At 39.4% G+C, this 21,563-nt stretch overlaps 1 protein-coding gene across 1 annotated transcript in view; it reads left to right on the plus strand.

The window, feature by feature from the left end:
• SLCO5A1 (solute carrier organic anion transporter family member 5A1) overlaps positions 1-21,563 on the plus strand; it is a 65,993-nt gene extending 44,430 nt beyond the window's left edge. Inside the window, exons 5-10 of the mRNA XM_042835424.1 lie at positions 1,248-1,412; positions 5,116-5,314; positions 14,466-14,625; positions 18,117-18,358; positions 19,246-19,310; positions 20,587-21,563. Coding sequence (XP_042691358.1) covers positions 1,248-1,412; positions 5,116-5,314; positions 14,466-14,625; positions 18,117-18,358; positions 19,246-19,310; positions 20,587-21,032 — 1,277 coding nt within the window. The 3' untranslated portion in view covers positions 21,033-21,563. The remainder of the gene's footprint in view (positions 1-1,247; positions 1,413-5,115; positions 5,315-14,465; positions 14,626-18,116; positions 18,359-19,245; positions 19,311-20,586) is intronic.

Below are 21,563 nucleotides of genomic sequence, written 5' to 3' on the forward strand. Positions count from 1 at the left end.
AAGTTTTGACATGACAGGAGTCTAAACTCTGTTTGCTTTTATATGCATAACCTGCTGAAGTCCATGGAGTAAGTGACACAGATTTGATTTGATGACTTTTAACATCAGTAACATTCTCACACAGCAGTTTTGCTGTTCTGCACTTATTCAGCTGTTTATTTCTAATGAATGGTCGTGTCATTGACTTCAGTGGGCTCTGGTTCAGGCAGTGTTCAGTTCTTGTGAAAAGTTAATGAAAAAACTCAGATCTTATTGGGCTGAATATACTTGTCATGGTTGGACACAACATGTGATCTTGGTATTAGCCCCAGGAGAAGAAAACCCAACCATTATTTAAAAATTATGCCATGTAATCTGAAAAAATTAACTCTTAAATAGAGTTATCATCATTTTGTGATGGTAACTTGATATCACTATAGGACTGGATTAGAAGTATTCAAGTGCTTCTTATAATGACAGTTCTGAATTTCATGGGGTTTTGATATTTGATTTGAGGGTAATTACAACAGATGTGAATGGTTTTTAAATTTAAGCTAACGATATGTGCTCATTTTTAATTGATTATTTTATCTCTTCTGGGAACATTAGAGTTGTGTGAGTTGTGCAGTTGTACATATGTAATGTACACTGAGATTCATTTATATTGACATCATTTTCTCAGTATGCTTTGTCAGCATGCACTGCAAATATTTTTTAATCATGTATAAAAACTTGTAGTCTGAAATCTTTTGTTTTCCTTTTCAAATTATAGTAATATTATCCCACTTTTCCAATGGTGGTCCTTTAAGCAGAGAGCTGCAGAGGTGTATGGGATTGTTTTTCCTCATGTGGAGTGCAAAATTCAGTATTGTTTCAGTAGCAGGTTGTGTGTTATCTCCTAGAGAACTTCAAAAGAAGACATCAGAACAATTCCTGATTTTCTTCTTTTTCTTACTCTTTTTCTCTGCTCTTTACTGTTACTGCGTAGGTCCTGTTTCTTCAGACAGTGTTGTTAAAACAGACCTCTGTTCTGTTTGTGAAAAATGGGACTGCAGCCCCAGGCAATGCAGTGAGATAGTGTAAGAACAAACAGCAAAGAGTGCAATGCAAAATATGCACTCTCCCTTCCGCTCAGCAAATGGAGCCAGATGCTAGCAAGCCATTATTTACAGTCCATCTCAAAGGAAATCAATTTGTTTTGTTCCAATTTGCTTTTGTTTTTCACTCATTATTTATAACATTCATTTGTCATTTTTGTCATTTTATAGAGCTTCCACGGGCAGCTGTCAGGATCTTAAGCAACATGACATTCCTTTTTGTGAGTTTGTCATACACAGCTGAGAGTGCCATTGTTACAGCTTTTATTACCTTCATTCCCAAGTTCATCGAGTCACAGTTTGGCATCCCAGCATCCAATGCCAGCATCTACACTGGTAAGGCATTGCCAATGAGTGTAACATTGCAAGGGTTGTCGTTCTTTGGCTGATGAAATAAATCAGTATAGGAATTAACTGAAAACATGGCTTTTAGGAAAGGTGATTTGATCCATTTTTGTGTACTGGTTTGGGTATTCAGGCTGTTTGTTGATGCTTGCTATATTTTTTTTTTTTAGTAGTGTGAACCAATTTAAATTGTTTGAAGGCTCTTCAGTGTTTGTGTGTGCAGACACTGACCTTTTATAATACGTTAATAGCCTGTAGGGGAAAAAAAAAGCAAGAAAAGCAAACTAGAAAACCCAGGAGCGTTACTGTGATGTGTGTGGCTTGAAAGTCTCTTACGTGTTGTTATTTGATGTGAATTTTACTTCCTTTTTGATCTTGAAAATGTGCTAGCCTTTTTTTCTCCCTGGGGACCATCTGTTTATCCACCCTCCCCTTCCCTTCCTCATCTTCCCCCCAGGTGCCTGTGCCCTTCTCCCCATGTCTCTGCCACCACCGAGCACCCAGCAACACGGCCTAATCGGGATGGCTCCCCGGGCCCTGATATTGCTGGGGCCCTGCTCTTGCAGCTGTGCCACTTCCTCTGCTGCTGCAGTGTGCGGCTAAATCCAATGCCTCCTTCAGTTTGGGAGTGTCAGTTCTGTAGCAAAGAGGGATGGCCTTCAGCTGCAGCTTCCCTAGAGCAAGGGGCCAAATTCTTGTTCAGAGTCATATCTATGGCATGCAGATCATCACCCTTCTCTCCTAGCTACATCAGAGGCACTCGTCTCCATCTCTTCTTTTCCTTTTCTAAGCATCTTTTTGCCTTCTCCTTACTCACAGAATAGCTGTTCATTGCTAATTCTCTGTTCCTCCATTCTTTCAGATAATACGCCTGACAAGGTGCAGTGGGGTGGAGAGTGAGTTGTGGGAGTGAAGGTGAGGTGCAAGGAGAAGAAAAAAGGCAGCAAGAGAAAGGGGGACAAGTCTGTAAGACACATGGGAATCATTTGTCACCTACAGTTTGTGGAAAAAATCCAGAGTCTCTCTAGAGTGTGGAGGAGAAGCATTAGAGAAGTACCATGAGTTCCTATGCAACTTCTGCTAAAATGAATACAAATAGGTTGGATCTACCATTAGTTTTAGGAAAGATGTAGCGTGTATCTCAAACAGAATCGCTTTGAAAATCTCTATGCTATTCCCTTTGGAAGTACAGCTCTGTTAGCAGATATTGCAGTTTTCTGTTAGCAGACTATTAGTAACTGTTAAGATCATCTTTTGCCACTGTGGAAAGCCTCAAGTGCTGCAGCATCCTGACAACAGCAAAAAGGACAAAGCCTGAAAATTGCTGACTGAAAGCTGATACTGCCTTGGAGCACTGTACCCAGGAGATTTTTTGGCACATGCACAATTCCTGTAAGCCAAACTGTCATTATGAAATGAAGGAAAGTGCAGTGCAACGGCTTATATCAGATCTTAAGCTTTATTCTTCTAAATGGCTTTGAAAATGAAGAATGCCTGTCCTGATTAGATGTACATGCTTGGCTTTGCCCTGCAAGCTCTTCTGGAAGTGCACTATAGTAGCAGCGTGCCTTTGACAGTATATCACTTCTGATTTCACATCCCCTGCAGAGGAGGAAAGGAACGCAGGGATGAAGAATTTGAGCTTGGGGCAAAAGAACTTCTCAGGCTTCCTGACACACAGAGAGGAGTGAGTGCTTCTGTCTGCTGCTAAATCTGCTCCTGCCCTTCAAGTTTCTCCCACAGAAAGTTTTTTCCATCCCCTGTGCCAGTTTGCATGGAGGAATATTTCTTTATGTCGTTTCTGTAGGTTTGGCTTTACTTTTTTGCCTTCCTGAATGAGAGGCAGCCTTGGTGGACAGTTTGTTCATGCTCATCTCCTCTTATTTATGTTCTGTTTTTCATGGTGTGGCAAAAGATGGCTGCAAACAGAAGCGCAGAATGACTCATAATGGAAGACCCACTAACTTAATTCCTCACAAAATACATACATGTTTAGTTTCGCCAAGGTGCTGGATGCACATGATGTTGGTTCTAATGAAAGGCTTTTCCAGTACATTCAAGAGAATAAGACAGAAAATATAAATTCTGGTCCAAAAGATGTTAAAAACTCAAAGCTATGTAAGGTGGAAGGAAAAATAGAAAAGATTACATTCAGTAAGCCTATACCTGGCCTTAGTTCATGTAACTGGTATAGCCAAAGTTTGGTCAATGGAATTTGATTCATCTGACACAGCTGTTTTAGAAGATATCACAAGCAATTTCAGTCTATGTTTGGTGGGCACATGGGCTTCTTGTAGCACGGCAGGCTTACATGTGTGAGTTCCCACTTTCATCTAAAGAGAAGATTTTCAGAGGCAGCAAAAGGATTGGCATTTCTTTCCCTGGTTCATATTCAGTCATGGAAACTTGGGAGAGGTTACAGCTTTGAACTCTGTGAAAATAATTTAATTCTCCTCAAAGGACTTAGAAATTTGAGTTCTGTTCTTTTGAGAAAGACTTTTTGATTCTGTGAAGGGTTGTTATTAAGAATCTTCCTCATGAAATGACACTTTATAATGCCATTGGTGATGAAGTATAATTCAGGTGGCAACTATTTTTACCTCTTATTTTTACTTTCACAGTCTCAAAATTTTAATAAATGTAATATCTCCTTTACCTTTAGACAAATTAGCAGAGAATGAGAATGCTTTGCAGTATTATTAAAAATATTTTGAAGTAATAGTTGTAGGCTTCTTTAGAAACAAGACAAATTCTTTAAGAATTTGTATAATTAACGTAGCTCTTTCTCCTTAGACAATGCTGCCAAAAGTTATTCAAATTCTGTATTTATATAGAATACCTTTATTAACAAAGACCTTATTTCTCTTGTGTTACTGGGAAGCAAAGCCAAGGAGAAGCTTGAAAGAAATTCTCTCACTTGACTATACCTCTGGCCCTGGGAAGTAAGGACAGCCCTGTGACATAACTGCCAGACAGCCACCATAAAGCAGCAGCAGCAATGACAGAAACTTAATAGACACGTATTTTGTATCTTAAACTACAGTGTTTGATTCTAGGATCTCAATTTCTTCATTCACGTTTGATCAGTTGACACATTGAGTGGTTGCACTGAAATGAATGGGGTTTCTGATGTAGGAAGGCGCTGTTTCACTCGAGCCAAGCTACCACAACGCAGAACTCTCAGCCAGCTGCATGCATGTGCTGCCAGGTGGACAGGCTTCAGGGGTTCTGCCCTAGGTTAGCATCTATGCCTTACTGGACTTAATCATGAGAGTAGGAAGAGGAGGATGAATGTCCAAATTTGGATTTCTTCACATTTTTAGTGATTAGGAGCAATGTGTATCCCTTATCTGCATGCTAAAATAAATACAAAGCAATGTTTCTGCTTGTTAATACAATAGTTCTCTTATAGTGCTTTGGCTGCTGGTAATATCATAAGGAAGCTTTTATTAATTCTTGGACAACGCTCCAGAAAAGTCTGACTCAGTTTGCTAGCTAGCAGAGAATCAGACAATGGAGATCTTAGTGCAACATTTGTAATCATCTAGTTAGGGAACTAAACAAATACTATGTTATTATTTATGCTATTTATGCTATTTATGTTATTATTTATGCTATATAATATATGCTATGTTATTTATTTATTCTATTATGTAGGTCCTGTTTTAATGTCACTCAAATTTCTTCCTGGCAGGTGTAATAATTGTTCCAAGTGCTGGTGTTGGTATTGTCCTAGGTGGCTACATTATCAAAAAACTGAAACTTGGTGCAAGAGAGTCTGCAAAGCTGGCCATGATCTGCAGTGGTGTGTCTTTGCTGTGTTTTTCAACTCTCTTCATTGTTGGATGTGAAAGCATTAATCTAGGGGGGATAAACATACCTTATACAACTGGGTAAGTACCTTTGAATCACTGGAGTTTTCCAATAAACCTGGTAACAAAATGTAAATGCTGCTGATGGCTGATGTTCTGAAGAATCCGCACAATCAAATTGGGATATGATATTATAGTATGAGCACATACTGTGTGGTCCTTCTTTTTTACATCTAGTTTGTAATGAAGCCTATGCAATAACTCACCTCTCTAATGGATGGGAAAATATGTTAGAATGGACTTCAGCAATTTTCAAAGGAAAACACTAATATGCTGTATACATTGCTCAGAATTTAGTGTTTCAGAATGCTTTCTGTTTATGAAAATTGTGAAAATACTAAAGAGATTGTAATGTTTATTTCTGAATAGGTTTGTTTAATACCTTAGGTCTTCAGTCTTCTTGGGCATATGCCATTGATGTTAGTGGTGTGCATTGCTTCTGAACTTACAAGTTGTACAAACACCATCCATTTCTTGCCAGGGATGCTGACCTGAATATAACCTTTAAAAAAGGCTGTCAGGAAAAATAAGATACAGATGTGGGAAGATAGTGGGAGTGAGGGATTTAGTCTATGACATCAAGAAAAATGAAAAGGGATATTTGGAAGCAAGAAAGTGTAGTAAAATTTGTGAGAATATTATCTCCCTAGAAAGTAGTTTCAAGGAATCCTGATCATGAATGTTTTTAACTTTCTTATTAAGCACATTAACTTCTTGTTAAAATTCCTTTCTTCATATAGCTTAAAAAAAGGAACAAACTAAGAATTTGAAGAGTGCAAACCTATCTGAAGCAGTGTTTTTCACTTTGCTTCTACATCTGAGACAGTGTTTGCCTGTTAAATAAGACTATTTGTTGGGTATCAAAGTCATTTGAATGTCTTGCTTTCAAAGCTCTCCCAAATTGCGTGTATAATTTTGAGGATTGGAAGAGACTGGGAGAAATGTAGGGCAGGAAAATAGATGATCAGATGGATGAAAAAGAACTAAACTAGGGCAGTGAGGAAACCAAATGAAAAACACAGAAGATGAATGGGAAGCAAGGGAAGGAGAGAATAGGACAGTTTACACAAAGAGTATTTTGCATTGCCTGATGCTGTGTGTTACTGAGTTGCTGTCAAATGATAATCGTAGGGCAAGGAGCAAGAGAAAGCCATGAGCTGATGGAAAGCTTGTGTGCTCATTAGTTTTCTTAATAACCTAGAGTGAAAGCTTGATGCCAAAGGGCTAGCTCTGGAGTGGAGTAGCATAGATGATGAATCCTGGTCTGAGAATAGGGAAAACAGAGAAAATGGGAATAGAACGCCTTGATTGTCCATTGTCTGGTGATGTTTATTGTCAGCCTGGGGGAATAGATGAAGAAAGGAAAATTATTAAGAAATGAAATGTAAATTTTATTGTTCCCCATCTACTCTTCACTCCTGATGCCCAATCTGGAGTACTGTGTCCGGGTCTGGGGTGCCAGCACAACAAAGCTAATGAAACAGGTCCAGAAGAAGCAAAGATCAGAGGGCTAAAGCACCACTCCTGAGAAGGAAGGCAGAGGGAGCTGGACTTGTGCAGTCTGGAGAGGAGAATGGTCTGGGGAGACTTCATTGCAGCCTTCTAGTACTTACAAGGAGCTTATAGACAGGAGAGAGACCAACTTTGCACAGGAAGATAGTGACAAAACAAGGGGGAATTGTTTTGAACTAAAAGAGAGGAGATTTAGATTAGATACTAGGAGGAATTTTTTACTCAGAGGGTGGTGAGGCACTGGAACAGTTTGTCTGGAGAAGCTGTGGGTGCCCCATCCCTGGAGGCATTCAGAGCCAGGTTGGATGGGGCTCTAGGCAGCTTGAGCTGGTGGGTGGCAGCCCTACTGCAGGAAGGGGTTGTTAACTGTATGGTCTTTAAGGTCCCTTTCAACCCAAACCATTCTGTGATTCTCTGAAATTTTTTGTAACTACTAACTAAACTGTGGAACATGAGAATGTCCATGTCTGGTTGATGAAAAGGCTGCTGTTTTCTGCCAGTGAAAAGGTTATTTAGTTTAAATCTATTTCTAAATCAAAATCAGGTAAAACTGGTGTTATTGTAACATTCAGATTAGAATTGTAAGTGCATCTAATTCATTTCTGTGGTAATAAATACATGAATTGAAACTGAAGTCTCTTCACAGCTGTTCTGCAAGTATAATCACATTAGTTCTTGACCACCTTCATCTAATTCTTCTTACTGGTACAAAAGATGAGACTTAGTAATTACAGATTTTTGTAAAGTACTGATGTGTGTCAGGTCTTTAAAATCAGTATAAAAATCAGTGTGCTTAGACTAATGTCATCAGAAACTGAGAACTGCTAGCATGTGATAAAGCAGGATTCACATGTCTGGAGCCTCAGCTCTGTGTAAGTTTTCTAGTGCAGAGATAAAAAGGGGTTAAAGATGGTAATAAATAAGCAGTACTAATTATAAATTCACTAATTATAAATTCACCTATAAAATCACCTAAATGTGATGTGACAAATATTCTTTTGTTCACTGTGGTCAATCATATAATTTACTTAGTAAGGAAGTGTTCTACTCAAACATCGAAGAAGGTAATTTTTATGTAACAAAAAATCATGCTTTCATTTTGAGGTTTAATAAAACAGATATTTTGTTCTCTAGCTCCAGTGCTGTTCAGTGTACAGACATCAAAGCCAGTTCAGCATGCCTAGATGAGAAATGGGAAACACTACAGCTGGTTTGTTTCAGGATAAATCATCGTCCACGATGCTCTGCCTTACCATGATTGTGCCGGGTCTGATGTCTGGGCTACCTGCTCTGGCAGCAGCCTGAGGATCTCAGCTGCATTGGGCAGTATAGACATACCATACAGCACAGACATATCATGGAGTCTTCTTTGGACTAGTATGTTTAGTTCTATTTTCTTCTTGTCTTACATTTAAAAAGGTAGTTTTTTTCCTTTGATGAACTGAGACAAGCCAGTATAGAAGAGATAGATAAGTTGGGTTTTAGTTAACATAGAAATATGTGCAAATCAGTAGTCAGAGATGTAGGCAGTGATATGTCGTAATTCAGAATGTTTCATAACTCAGTATTTTTCTCACTGTACCAGCTCAGGGACCCTGGAGGTGCACACAGATTAGAATACATTTGCAAAAATTCTGTGCTTTTTTATGCTGGAGACAAGCAGTTTTTCTGTTGTTGGTGTCATCAGCAGTTCTGCTATGAGGAAGGTCAAGGGCACCTCTGCTTTATACATCTCAGCATTTCAGAATCTGTTGTTCAGTTCCTCAGCCTTGTCTCTGAGGGTGTGTTTGATATTTGATATAATGAGCCTTGTGCCAAGCTTTGCTGTCTGGCAACCATTCTCTTGCATCATAATAAACATCTGAATGGGAAGTCCTAAATCTGTGAATGGTCTCTATTTGCACAGCACAGAAGTGCTTGCTGAGGTTCAGATGGAACCTCCTGTGTTCCAGTTTGTGCCTATGAACTCTTGTCCTGGCATTGGTCACCACTGAAAGGACGCGGACTCCATCCTCTTTGCACCCTCAATTTGGATATATTTATACGCTGTTGTAACCCCCACTGAGTCTTTTCTTCTCTGGTGTGAACAGCCCCAGTTCCCTCAGCCTCTCCTCACTGGAGAGGTGCTCCAGTCCTTTCATCACCTTCAAGACTTTTCACTGGAATCTCTCCAGTACATCCAACTCTCTCCTGTGCTGTAGAGCCCAGACTAGACCCAGCACTCCAGGTGTGATCTCACAATTGCTGGGCAAAGAGGAAATAGCAGAGAACAGCTGCGTTGGAGATTTGTAGACTTGGTCTTTCCATGTTTTGAGATATTAAGTAACTAAAACAAGCTCCCAGGGAGCTCATAATGACAGATTCCTGGATTATTTCAGTCCCATCTCTCATATTTCTGGCATGTATTGAATCAAAACAGTTCCTTCTGATTGCTTTCTGTCATTTTAGTATAATTAAAGTTTAATTAAAGCATGTAATTGAGTTACTGAGGCACTTAATGTAAGAAAAAGAGAAATTCTTCCTCTTGTACTCTTAGTTTGTGTTTCTGTTACCCTTGTATCTCTTTCAGACTTATCAGATCTCTTAATTTAGAATCAGTGACTAATTGGATCAGAACAATGACAACAAAGAAGGAATCCAACTAACGCAGTGAGAGGGTCCCTTGTTTGACAGCTACACAAAATTTGCTTCATTGCTGCAATTTCAGCTGCTTGCCAAGTAGAAGCTGCAGATCTCTGCCTTTCAGAACATCCTAGGCCTTAAAGCTTCAATACCAAACCAAAAACATTGCCACCAAGTTAACTCTTTTGGTCATATAGCTCAATTTTAAGGTTAGAGAAATTGTGAGAGATTTTCTTCTTTTGTTTGTATTTCCTTAGTGTACGATAATGTTGGTTACTGCAGCAGTCCAAATAATATTAATAAAAGCATGTCCAAAGCAACTCTGTTTTTAGATGTTACCAAAAGATAGTCAGGCATTGGTTTTGTTTATCTTCATTTCATTTAGATTGTAGTTTCATGGATGAGGGTCCACCTTTTTCCAGCATCTGTGCATAAACTGCCAGCATAAATGGGGTCTCAGGACAAGTCTGAATATCTGAAATAACAGGTCACAGCTCTAAAGATTCCAGACATATGTCCTGCCTTATTATTTCCCTTTTCTTGCTTTATTCTAAAGCCACAAGCCTTCCACAGAGCAATAGTTGTAGAGGAGAACAGAATTTAGACAATGTTAGGAACGAGAGTTCCTTTTTTCTTTTTTTTTTTTTCATCAGCCTCATCTAATAAAGGTCTTCTCTTCATTATCTTTACCAATAGTGAGTCATGGAGACACAGAACAGTCTCCCTGAGAAGGGAACAAATGCAAAAATTGAGTTTTATCCTTGCATGTTTAGCAAACCTCAAGTTAAATGAAAAGAGCAGAGTCACTGCCTGTAATTGAAAGAATAGTTCTGGAAATGTGTATTTTGGGGCTGGTCTCTGTGTGTGTATGCACAGTTGTCGTTCTGTGACAGATGCCTCTGGCAGCTCAGATGAAGCAGCACTGTGGGTTGACAACATCTGTGCCACTGACACAAGTGGGGCAGGTGTTCCTCATATATCCCATGTATCTATTGCAGTGGATGCATTGAAAGTAAGCTGCTTTTTTCATGGCACAGTTCACAAACAGGACTTAATAGCTCTGGTTCAATTTACTTAAGAACCTGCTTTCTCTGACCAGTGCGGGTAAATCTGTGATGTGCTCTGCAGCAATTCAGAGCTCACTGCTCTGTTTTCCTTTGGTGAAAGTAGGCAGCCTCCTAGTGTCAGAAGATGCTGGTTCAGCTTAGTGATGTGAAAATATGTGCTTCTACTAGTGGGAAAGGTATTCACAGAGATCTGTCATAATGTGTGCTGCTATATAGCAGATGATACATGGTGGAAATGGGGTTACATGCATATTTGTCAGTAGAGATTTCAAGTCTTCAGCATCTGTAGTCCTTCATTAGTTTCCGATCATTAAAAGAGGAATGAACAGTGGATGAAGACTGAAGGTAATAAAGATGAAAAGACTCTTAAAAATGTCTACTAATGAGCTTTTTGAAACAGCTAATGGCTGATTTTTTTTCTATTACACATTCTAGAGAGAATTAAAAAAATCTCTTTTTACACAAGGCATTTGTTTTAAGCAGCAAAAAAAAAAGGCAAGCAAATACCCAAAATAAACCATACTGTAATTTATTTGTACAAGAGGTGATGAAAGCTGGGGAGACACAGCTTGCAGTAACTTGTTATTAAGTTGAACGTATTTGCTTTGCGTATCTGTAAAGTTAAATCTTCTTTCCGGCAAAATAAAGAAGTCCCTAAGATTAAATTTTCACAGCACTCTCAGTTCAGTTTCCGGGTTCATGCTTCTAATTTCTTGCATGCCTGATTTCATTCACCTTTATTTTTAAGCTGATTTCCTAACCTGTGTGTCATAGTAATATTTAGCAATGCAGCTCAAGTGAGTGGACTATGTAAGCGGAGCCACTGGGAAGCAGCCCAAAAATCATCTACTGCTGAGACAGCTTTAATGAGAAGGGATAAGAGGTCAGAAGAATGCATTTTACGGAGTGAGAAAGGCTGGAGAGGGGAATCTGAGCTGTGCCTTTCCTGGCAGCCTCATATGCCCTTGGTCCTGTCCACAAGCTGGAAGCCAGGGCATCATCACGAGGGTTTCCTGCACACAGGTTGGGAAGCTCTGCTTACCCCAAATATTTAGGCATCTGGGACATCCAGCTCAGCAGGCTGCCAAGGAGCTTGTCAAAATCCAAAAATGCTGCTTCTCCTGTTTCTGTGATAAAATACTGTCACATCATTGCTGAAGTCAGTATGTTCATGGGAAATATTTTGGCGATTTGAATGTTTTCCACCAGACAAAAAGTTCTGTTGGGAAATTACTGGAAAAATCTGCCTGGTGGTGTATGACATGTTGCTTCATATTGCTTTCTGAAATCCAGCATGATATAATGAGACAGGTTTCAGCTGATAGCTGGGAAGGCAACAGAGACAGTATCAGTCCTGGATATTTAATTTCCTGCTCAAGCTGCAACGTTTCTAAAACTGTACCTTGTTTGTTTATGGACGAGGAAGAAAACACTCAGAAAGGCTTTGGTTAACATCCAACTAGACCACAAAGTGCAAAGTAGCTCCAAGAGCTAAATTTGTGGACCTGATTTGTGTAATCAGTAGACAGTCAATAAATATTTAAAAGGTACTTAGCAACATTAGATCAGCTGCAAAAGTGCACAGCTGGAAAGACAAGCATATTCAGCAAGAGCAAATAGTGTTTAAATACATTAGAAACGAATCAGGTGGAAGTTACTAAGCAGCTGTCGTACCACTTAGCATCACTGATGATGGGAGGTGAGGTGACAAATAACATGGATAACAAGCATTATGTGTGGAGTGTTCCTGAGCCAAGCCTCTGATCTATTTGGGTATGGAAGATGGGAGCAGAAGAACATCCCTTATTGTCCACAGTGTTGCTGGGAAACAGTAAGTCTGATGGTAGCTGTTTGCCTTTACAGCTGTTGTAGCTGAGTATTAGAGAGCTAAGGTAAGCAAACAGCAGCCCCCAAACCAGTTCAGATTCTTGTTCAACTCCTGCATGGCTGAGGAGGTGCAAACATCCTCCGGATACCTACTGTTCTGTTTAGAGAAGACACTTGAGCTGGCTTGAAACAGCAATGGCCTCTCTGTGGCATCATTGAGCAATACCAACAGCAGGGCAAACAGGGCAGCACAGTTAATCCAGTATTGCACTGCAGTGCCTGGTGTGGATGCTATGCATACCAACATAATTCCCAGGGCAAGAGTTTTGCTTACAGCACATATGCTAATACCCGTGCCCTAATGGAGCTCAGTATCTACTTTGTGTTTAAAAGGGCCAAACTGCCATTTCTGACAGAAGTTCAGGTCTTCTGGGTTGGATTGCGCTCAGAACACAGGAGAGGGTAGGATGGTACCTGCAGCCCCCTTTACCACTGATGAAGGTATTGTTCTCCTGAAGTTGTAGATTTTCATTAATATATTCTAATGTCTGGGAAAAACCCAGTAAGACAAACTGGACACCTTGCATCCAGCACACTGGAACTCATATATTTACACTGATTCTAATTGTTACAGTCTATTTTTAATTTATGAAGAAACAATGAGTATCCACTTTACCTTTCTTTAACTTTTTTTTTGAACTTTGTTAGTATATTACCAGGATCTGTATATGAATTTATGTAGGTGTTTTATTATTCTCTTTCAGTGAGGTTGATATGTCTGCTAATGTTTTTCCTCATAGAATCACAGAATCCTTAGAATTGGAAGGAACCTTTCAAAGCCATCTAGTCCAATTCCCCCCCCAATGTACAGGGACATCTACAGCTAGATCAGGTTGCTCAGAGCCCTGCCCAGCCTAACTTCGAATGTCTCCAAGAAAGAGCATCTACCACATCTCTGGGCAAGCTGTCTCAGTGCCTCACCATCCTCACTGTAAAAGACTTTCTTGACCTTTGCTTTGCATTCCAAGCCCTCACCATACCCAGAAGCATTAAAATTCCCCTGCCACCATGGTCATTGCTTCAGGGCAGGAAGCAGCTGGGTCACTCTCCTAGTAGTTGTTCCGAGAGCTGGCAGTTTGAGAGTGAATTGGGAGTTGTTCTAGGCAGAGCTGGAATGATGTGGTGGACCAGGCAGCAGGTGGAGGAATTGATCACCATCCCACTTTGTGAACTGGAATCAAAAAATCAAAACCTCTGTTAGTGCCATCTGACCATCAGTTGTAAGCAGAGCTGATTTCTTTCTACAAGTAGCAAAAAGTAGCATTTGACCACTGTACTTTTTAACATCTGATGATGAATCTGATGACAATGAATCTGTGATCTTATGCGTATGGATTCTGCTATTACTGCCTGTGCCACTTCTGGATTGAGCTGCTGCGGTAGCGCTGGTAAAGCAGTGCCACAGTGGGATAGATTTTTTTTGACAGACTCTCCATTCTAGGTGTGAGCTGCACACTGGAACTCACTGGTTCTGAGCTTACAGCTACACTCTTTGTGAGAGAACTCTGAAAGTTGGGCTTTGATTGTATCTCGGGGAAAAGTCCAGGGAGATGGCATAGTGGCTGTTTTCGAGATGTTTAGTAATAGCATCGGGATCTTCCATATGTAGAAGATCAGGGAGATTGTTGTATTTTTCAACTGTGCATATCAGTAATACAAGCATTACCTTTCTGGAGCAGTTGGTATGTGGGAAGAGATGGCTAATTAGTTCACATAATGCTCACATCTCATCACTGGGCTCTTCTCTACTAATCAACAGCAAATTGCTGCAGCTCACCTTGTATAAAATGTCTTAACTCTTAAAAGGAAAAATAAGGAGAATAAAATACAACACTCACACAAATGATGTACAAGGTTTAAACTTTGGAATTACTTCTATATTGTTCTTTCAGTTGTTGGCAGAGATATCTAAGGCTTTCACCTGAGCAAATAATTTTTCAAATCAAGCATATGACCTAGGGTTAATGCAGTCTTTCTGTAATCATCAAGTGTAAGTTCCAGTGTTAATGAGTAGGATGTTTTCTCCTCTGAACAGCAGAATACCTGTGCTTGCTCTACTAGCATGTTCTTTTTCCTTTTTTCAGTCCCACTCTTGCCATGGCCCACAGGAATCTCACTGGGAGCTGTAATGTGAACTGTGGATGTAAAATTCATGAGTATGAGCCTGTCTGTGGATCAGATGGAATAACGTATTTTAATCCTTGCCTGGCTGGCTGCATCAATGGTGGAAACCATAGTACAGGGGTAAGTCCTTCACCCACCTACCTACAAACATGAGTGGCCCATCAGGACTGGAGCAGATTGAAGACTGCTCTGTTTCTAGAGCCAACATCTGTCCTTGAAGCATGCAGTCTTTTCACGAGTTCGTCAATGTTATTTTTAATAGTAGTTGTGTATTTTGTTGTTGTTGTCGTTTCCTCGTTGAATGGAAGGAAGAACTTAACTTTTCTGGTAATTGGAAAATGTTCTAAACTCCTTTGTAAGTTTTATGATGGCCTGTTGAAAGCCACTGTTGTTTGTGCTGGGCTCCTTGTTTCACGTTAGTGGTTGTACCACCTGCACTAGTGCATTGATAGGTCTTTTGTTTGTGTTGGTAAATAAAGACTGCCCATTTATTCTGCTCTTGTAAAGCAGCTTTGCCCTCATCCTGTCCCTCTCCAGACCCCTTCATGGTATATAATTACCTTTGAACCCATGTAACCAGAAACTAAAGGATGTTAATAATCCACTTTCTCTCTTGGATATGCATTATCCATTACAGCCCAGTCTTTCAGTTATGCTGGGCTGGGGAGAGGCATCCTGCTGATAAAGTTATACCATGGGAATCTTGCAGTATACTGGACTGAAAGGTACAATTTGACCCTCCAAACAAAAGAGTGGTATTTATATGCTCATTTAATACGAAAGGCAAACCCTTGAATTTTTCTGTTACGGAACTGTAAAAAAAATCATTAAGAAAGACAGGAAGTAATGTAAACATTGATCTTCTGAGGGCTTGATTGTACATTCCAAAAAGCTTATTTATAACGTATCAGTCTGCTGATTTGCTGTTCTGAGCCAGCCTATGAACACGAGCATTTCCCTATCTCAAGTTTGACTGGATAATGTTTCATAAATGCAGGTTCCTGTGTAGATTCCACTTAGAACAAACTTAGAACAGTGGGTTTTTTTGTTTGTTTTTATTTTTATTTTGTTTTTATTTTCATTTTGAATGTCTTCCTAGTCTGTAGTAGAAAGTTCCTTTGGCCCAGTTGTGTAATCTAGGCTACAATTTACCTGATATCAAACTGATGCTAATAACTCATTTAATAGGGAAGTACGTTGGTAATTTGTACTCTTTAGCACAGATTTTGAAACACACTGTTTTCTACTATGGTTTAAGAGAAGATCCTTCATCACCTGAAGGTTGACAGTGGAAAAAAGAATTGAGTAGGAAAATACATTTCTTGAGAAAATAATGTTTGATGTAGAATGCTTTTAGAAATGTCTACAAGCTTAGGTCGCTCTATAGCACACAAAATGTTGCTATGGTATAACATCAGGATTTAAGCTTATAGAATATAATGCTTTCAAAATTAGCCACTTAAAAATTGGAATTAGGCAAAAGGATGCCCATGTGGAATTCAGAACTGGTTTATGTAAACTCCAGAATTTCTCATGTATAAGATCTCTGTCTCAGTGCACAAACTTGGTCTCTCTGATGATGAGCGAAGATTGTGTACTAAAGAAGACTGTTTTCTGTAGGAGGCCTATTTGGAAGCAACAAGGAGATTAAGATGAAGAATGTAGGAAGGAAACAAATACTTGTGGTTTTAGACAGTGGAGAGCTACCTTGAAACGAAGAACCTAAGAAACTGGATTCTGTTATTGCTTCCATTCCTAAGCAATACTGGGCAAGTCACTCAAAAATTTATCCCAGTTGGTGATTAATTTTTTATTCTTCATATTCTGGATGATCAGCATGAGCAGTAGTCAGAAGTGTCTTCTGCAGAAGCACTGAGTGCCTAAATCTTTATCTGAAGGCAGAAAAAAGTTGTGTTTAGGAAATAGTAAGTTATATATAAGGAAAAATATTCTAGAAGAAAGGGATCTTTGTTCCCTTAAATTTGCCACTCACATTTCTGAAACTTTTTATTTGTTTCAATTACTTAGCTACAAAATAGAGATAAAACCATCAGTGCCTCATCTCAGCTGTTTTGAAGATAAATTACACCTTTTTGAAAATGTTAAGCTATCATGATGAGTTTGATTAAAAAAAAAATCCATATGAAATATGAGCTGCTCTGTAGTAGAGTTCTATTAGCATGAAGAGAAGAATGCTTGGGATCATATTTTAAAAATGTGTAGTAAAATACTGGATAAATTCTCATTAGGATGTTCAGCTAAATCCCATGGAAAAAAATAAAAATAAGGTGCTGCCGTAACACAGCTGTGAATAAGAGTATAAATTGAAGTTGACAGGCAACCCTAATTCGGTTATTTCCTGATGTCTGAGTGCTTAAATTTGCAATATTAAGATGGTCTTGTAATGTAGATTCTGTGCATATGTGGTCCTACACTTATGAACATAAAAATCAAAGCCTCTAGTGTTATGTGTGCACTGATTTGCTTCCCTAACACAGGAATATTCTCAGTCACCACACAAACTTTTGCCATTAAAAAACTGTAGTAGAAAAGATGTAATGAGAGCCTATTTCTGACCTAGCTTTTCCTCATATGGCTCTGATCGCACTATTCTTTGCCTTTGAAATGCCAGTTTACTGCACAATCTTTTCATGCTATTTTCAACTCTTGTCCATTCAAGAATCCCTCGTGTCTTCCAATATCACTGTTTAATTCTCTCTGTTCACCTTATTCTGTTTTTCCTCTTGTCCACATCCCATCCATATCCACACTCCACACTCAGCTGAAAGTTTCTGAGTTCCATGTGTGAAACACAGCTTTCTGCTCTTTATCCAAGTCTAGATAGGTTATACCATAGAGATAGCAGAAGATACCTCCTGCAGATGACAGTGAACAGCCTGCCAAATTCCAGAATATGCTATTGTCAGTACTGCTTAAAGGTTGTTTCCTCATAGTTTTGATAATATACCAGAATTGATCTTTTCCTCCAGCATCCTTGTTAGAAGTGATTGAATTCTTTCTGCAAAGTTCTCACAAACTCTTATTTTTATAAATGCTTGCCTAACTGTTGCTTGCCTAATGGCTGTTTACAAAGGTGGATAGTGATAGGACAAGGGGGAGTGGTTTTAAACTGAGACAGGGGAGGTTTAGGTTAGATATTAGGAGGAAGTTTTTCATACAGAGGCTGATGACACTCTGGAACAGGTTGCCCAAGGAGGTTGTGGATGCCCCATTCCTGGAGGCATTCAAGGCCAGCCTGGATGTGGCTCTGGGCAGCCTGGTCTGGTGGTTGGTGACCCTGCCCATGGCAAGGGGGTTGAAACTAGATGATCGTTGTGTCCTTTTCAACCCAGGCCATTCTATGATTCTATGAACTAGTGGAAGTTATGAGCAATGGGAAAGCAGATCTATTATGGGATATTTGGGCCAGCTTTGAAACCTCTCAGAGTGGTAATTTTGACTGTACCTGGGATCATGATGCTGGAGACTGTAGAACCCTGATTGGGAAGTATTTGATGCTTGCTGTGAAGGTTACGTAGGACATACCATGTCTTTCTCACATGAGTTTTCATGTGGAAATGTTCTCTGTTTCCCATTTCCCCTCTCCCCAGGTAAGAAATTACACAGAGTGCGCCTGTGTCCAAAGCCGCCAGGTTATCACCCCGCCGACAGTGGGCCAGCGCAGCCAGCTCCGGCTGGTCATTGTCAAAACCTACCTGAATGAGAACGGCTATGCTGTTTCTGGGAAGTGCGATCGAACCTGCAACACACTTATCCCATTCCTGATATTTCTCTTCATAGTGACCCTTATTACAGCGTGCGCCCAGCCATCAGCAATCATAGTGACACTCAGGTAGGAACAAAGATATGGGCTCACGTATGTATTTTTGCTGTGCTTGCTGTCACCAGTGTCTGTGTCAGAAGAATTTAGAATATTTGCATGATAATGCACTTTGGGAAACAAGAAATGTCCAACAATTTCTAGACCATATATAGAGAGAACAAATAAAAACATACCACCTTGATATTCCACTGTCATTTGGATACCTCGGACTTGTGTTCCTTCTCTGACTTTTCCACCTGCACAGTAAGAACAATAAGAACACATTGTCACTGTGCTGCAGTTATGGAAAGGTAAACTGCAACCAGTGAACATTAATATTGCAGAGAGCTTCACTTTAGTGAGATACATAAGGGAAATATTCAGCAGAATTTGTGATGCTCATTGAAGAAGAGAACGCCTCCCTCCCCCTAGTCCACGGAACAGCAGTGCCACGTACTGTGCACAGCACGTTGGTCCAAGATTTGTGGCCCAAGTTATTTCTCTGGTTTTTCAGTTTCTGGCTGAGTTCTTGGCTTGAAAAGCTTGACTATCTGACTGCAGTTTTTCTGTTTGTTCTTTATCTTCTATTCCAGTGTCACTACAAGTTGCCTATCTGAATTTCAGATATTTTGGTTAAGATTTAAAAAATAACTTGTGATTTACTGAAATTGTTGAGGCATTGTGAAATATCACTACTGTGCATGCAGTGCTTTGAAAGCTTGACTTTTTTTTTTTTTTTTTAACTATTGGAAGGAATCTCATATTGCTTATGTTGAAATGGAAGAATGTTTAGCCAGACTGTTTGGATGTTGACAAAAATTTATTATAGCTCAGAAAAAAATCCAGGATGTAAAGTCAGAACAGTCCACAGTGACTATGATGACTAGTTTGTAAAGGAGTTTATTTTTGTCTGCTAGGTCTGTGGAAGATGGGGAACGGCCCTTTGCACTAGGAATGCAGTTTGTTCTATTACGAACTCTTGGTAAGTCATGTAGCTACTAAGCTTTCACAGAAACCGCAGAGTTTCCAAAAGGTTTGTGATGCCTTAAATGTAACATTAAAGTACTAAAATTCCATAAATATGCCACTAATGACCTGGCTGATTGTATTAGGAACTTAGAATTAATAGCTTCTGAAAATGTTGTCACTGAGAATGTATTTAAAACATTTATTTTTATTATTGACATTCTGGAATGATATTTTTGTCCCAGAAAGAAGTATTTTAACAGTTTCAAGTTTTATTTAAAAACCCTACCTGACATGATTTGGTTTTTGACAAACTAATATTTTCTTTTGACAACAATTGGTAATTTCTTGATCCAGTTAGATGACATAGCAAGAACAACTTTGGTCTTCTAAACATGTCCATAGCAGGATTGTGTCTGTCTTCAGTCCTTCTCCTCTGCCATAAATAATATTGCGTATTCGAGGACAGAAACTGGAATTACTTGGAAAAGAAGATGAAGTGCCAGTGCTCATCCTCTTGAACTCCTAAAATCCCAACTGGTTCTGGTGTTCAGCTACTACCAAATAGTATATAATGAATGGAGCAAGCAATATAGTAGTGAATAGAACAAGCGGTGATTATTCTATGTGATAACGTGAGGAAAAGTACTCGTGGCTGCATCTGGTCAGTAAGGCAACAGTTTTCTTTGAGGAAGGCCCTTTCTGACTCATCTTAAAGGTGTCATATTTCCAGGGAAAACAGAGCATTTAAGGGTCTGGCAATTTTAGATGTTAAATTCGGTTTCTGAGGAAGATACCTTCAAAAGAGATATTGAAACTCTAGTGGTCTTATTACTTCCATCCTTCTTCGGTAAGAGAAATGTTTTGCAATTTTCTGTGGCTTTTTCTCCTTAATCTAAAGCAGCAATCTGCTCTTTCCCAGCTTATGGGTAATGGATGTTCAACGAGTAATGCTGTGGAGATAACATCTCATTTTTTTTTTTCCTGCTGATTTTATTTCCTGAGAGCACTGGAGTTTCTCTGGGGGGACAAATAGTTCATGAAGAGCTGGCTGGGCTCTACAGAGTGGAGCAGTAGCTGTTGTAAGATGTTGCTGCGCTGTCTTTACTTCAACACTGTCACTTATATGGTGTTCCTAAGTGGGATAAGTACTAATGGTGGGAAGAATAGAGCAGTAGAAATCTCGGAACTTCTTGACCTACACCTGTTTGGCTTACATGCATACATAGTTTATTTGGAAGTCTTCCTCTATCTGCTAACACGTATTAATGCTGTTGCTATTTTTATTTCAGCTTACATTCCCACTCCAATTTATTTTGGGGCTGTTATTGATACCACATGCATGCTTTGGCAACAGGATTGTGGCGTACAAGGATCTTGTTGGGAATACGATGTCACCTCATTTCGTTTTGTCTACTTTGGGTTGGCTGCTGCTCTCAAGTTTGTAGGATTCTTTTTTATTTTTCTGGCCTGGTACTCCATTAAGTGTAAAGAAGAGCAACTACAGAGACAAAGATGGAGGGCTTCGCCGGTGAACACTGTGAGTGAGATGGTTGGCCAAGCTGGACTCCAACAAAACTATGCACGGACTAGATCCTGCCCTACCTTCAGTTCTCGAGGAGACATTGGTATGGCACAAGGAATGAACTGCATAGCACAGACATACCCTGGCCCCTTTTCAGAAGCAATAAATTCCTCAAATGAAAATGCATTGGAAGAAGTCACTGCTGAGATATAGACCCCTGGCTTGGTAATGTAATGTTTAATTTTGTTGGTTGACTTAATTATGGCGCCTTGTAAAACACCTGTGCCTTCTATTTTTAATCTAAATGGAACACATGGTAAAACCAACAAAGCTTAATGCATACAACCATAGTATGTTCCTGAGGGCTGGATACCTCAAACCAACCCAAGTTCTTAATTCTCCCTTCCTGACAATGGAGTTTTAAAAATTGCGTTTGTAATTATTTCAGCTGTGTCCATTAAATGTCCATGCCCTATCTAATATCAGTGTAAGGATGGAAAACAACAGAAGTCAGTGGAAGAGTGACAAAAACTCATATTGTTAATGTCTAGATGTCACAAAAATGCTTAAATGTATCATCTTTCACATCTGCAAGTAGTATTTTTAAGAGATGAGTAATTACTGTGAGTTCTGCTACAAAGCACAACTAAAATTGTTTAAACTATGCAACTTACTCAGATAATTGTATGTGCAGCAAATTATGTATAAAGTTTGCTTTTAAAGACATTACTGCAAGTCAATTTG

Source organism: Centrocercus urophasianus, unplaced genomic scaffold, assembly GCF_019232065.1.
Source record: "Centrocercus urophasianus isolate 14NV4802_14NV808 unplaced genomic scaffold, USGS_Curo_1.0 seq_11, whole genome shotgun sequence".
In the NCBI taxonomy this organism is placed as follows: Eukaryota; Metazoa; Chordata; class Aves; order Galliformes; family Phasianidae; genus Centrocercus; species Centrocercus urophasianus.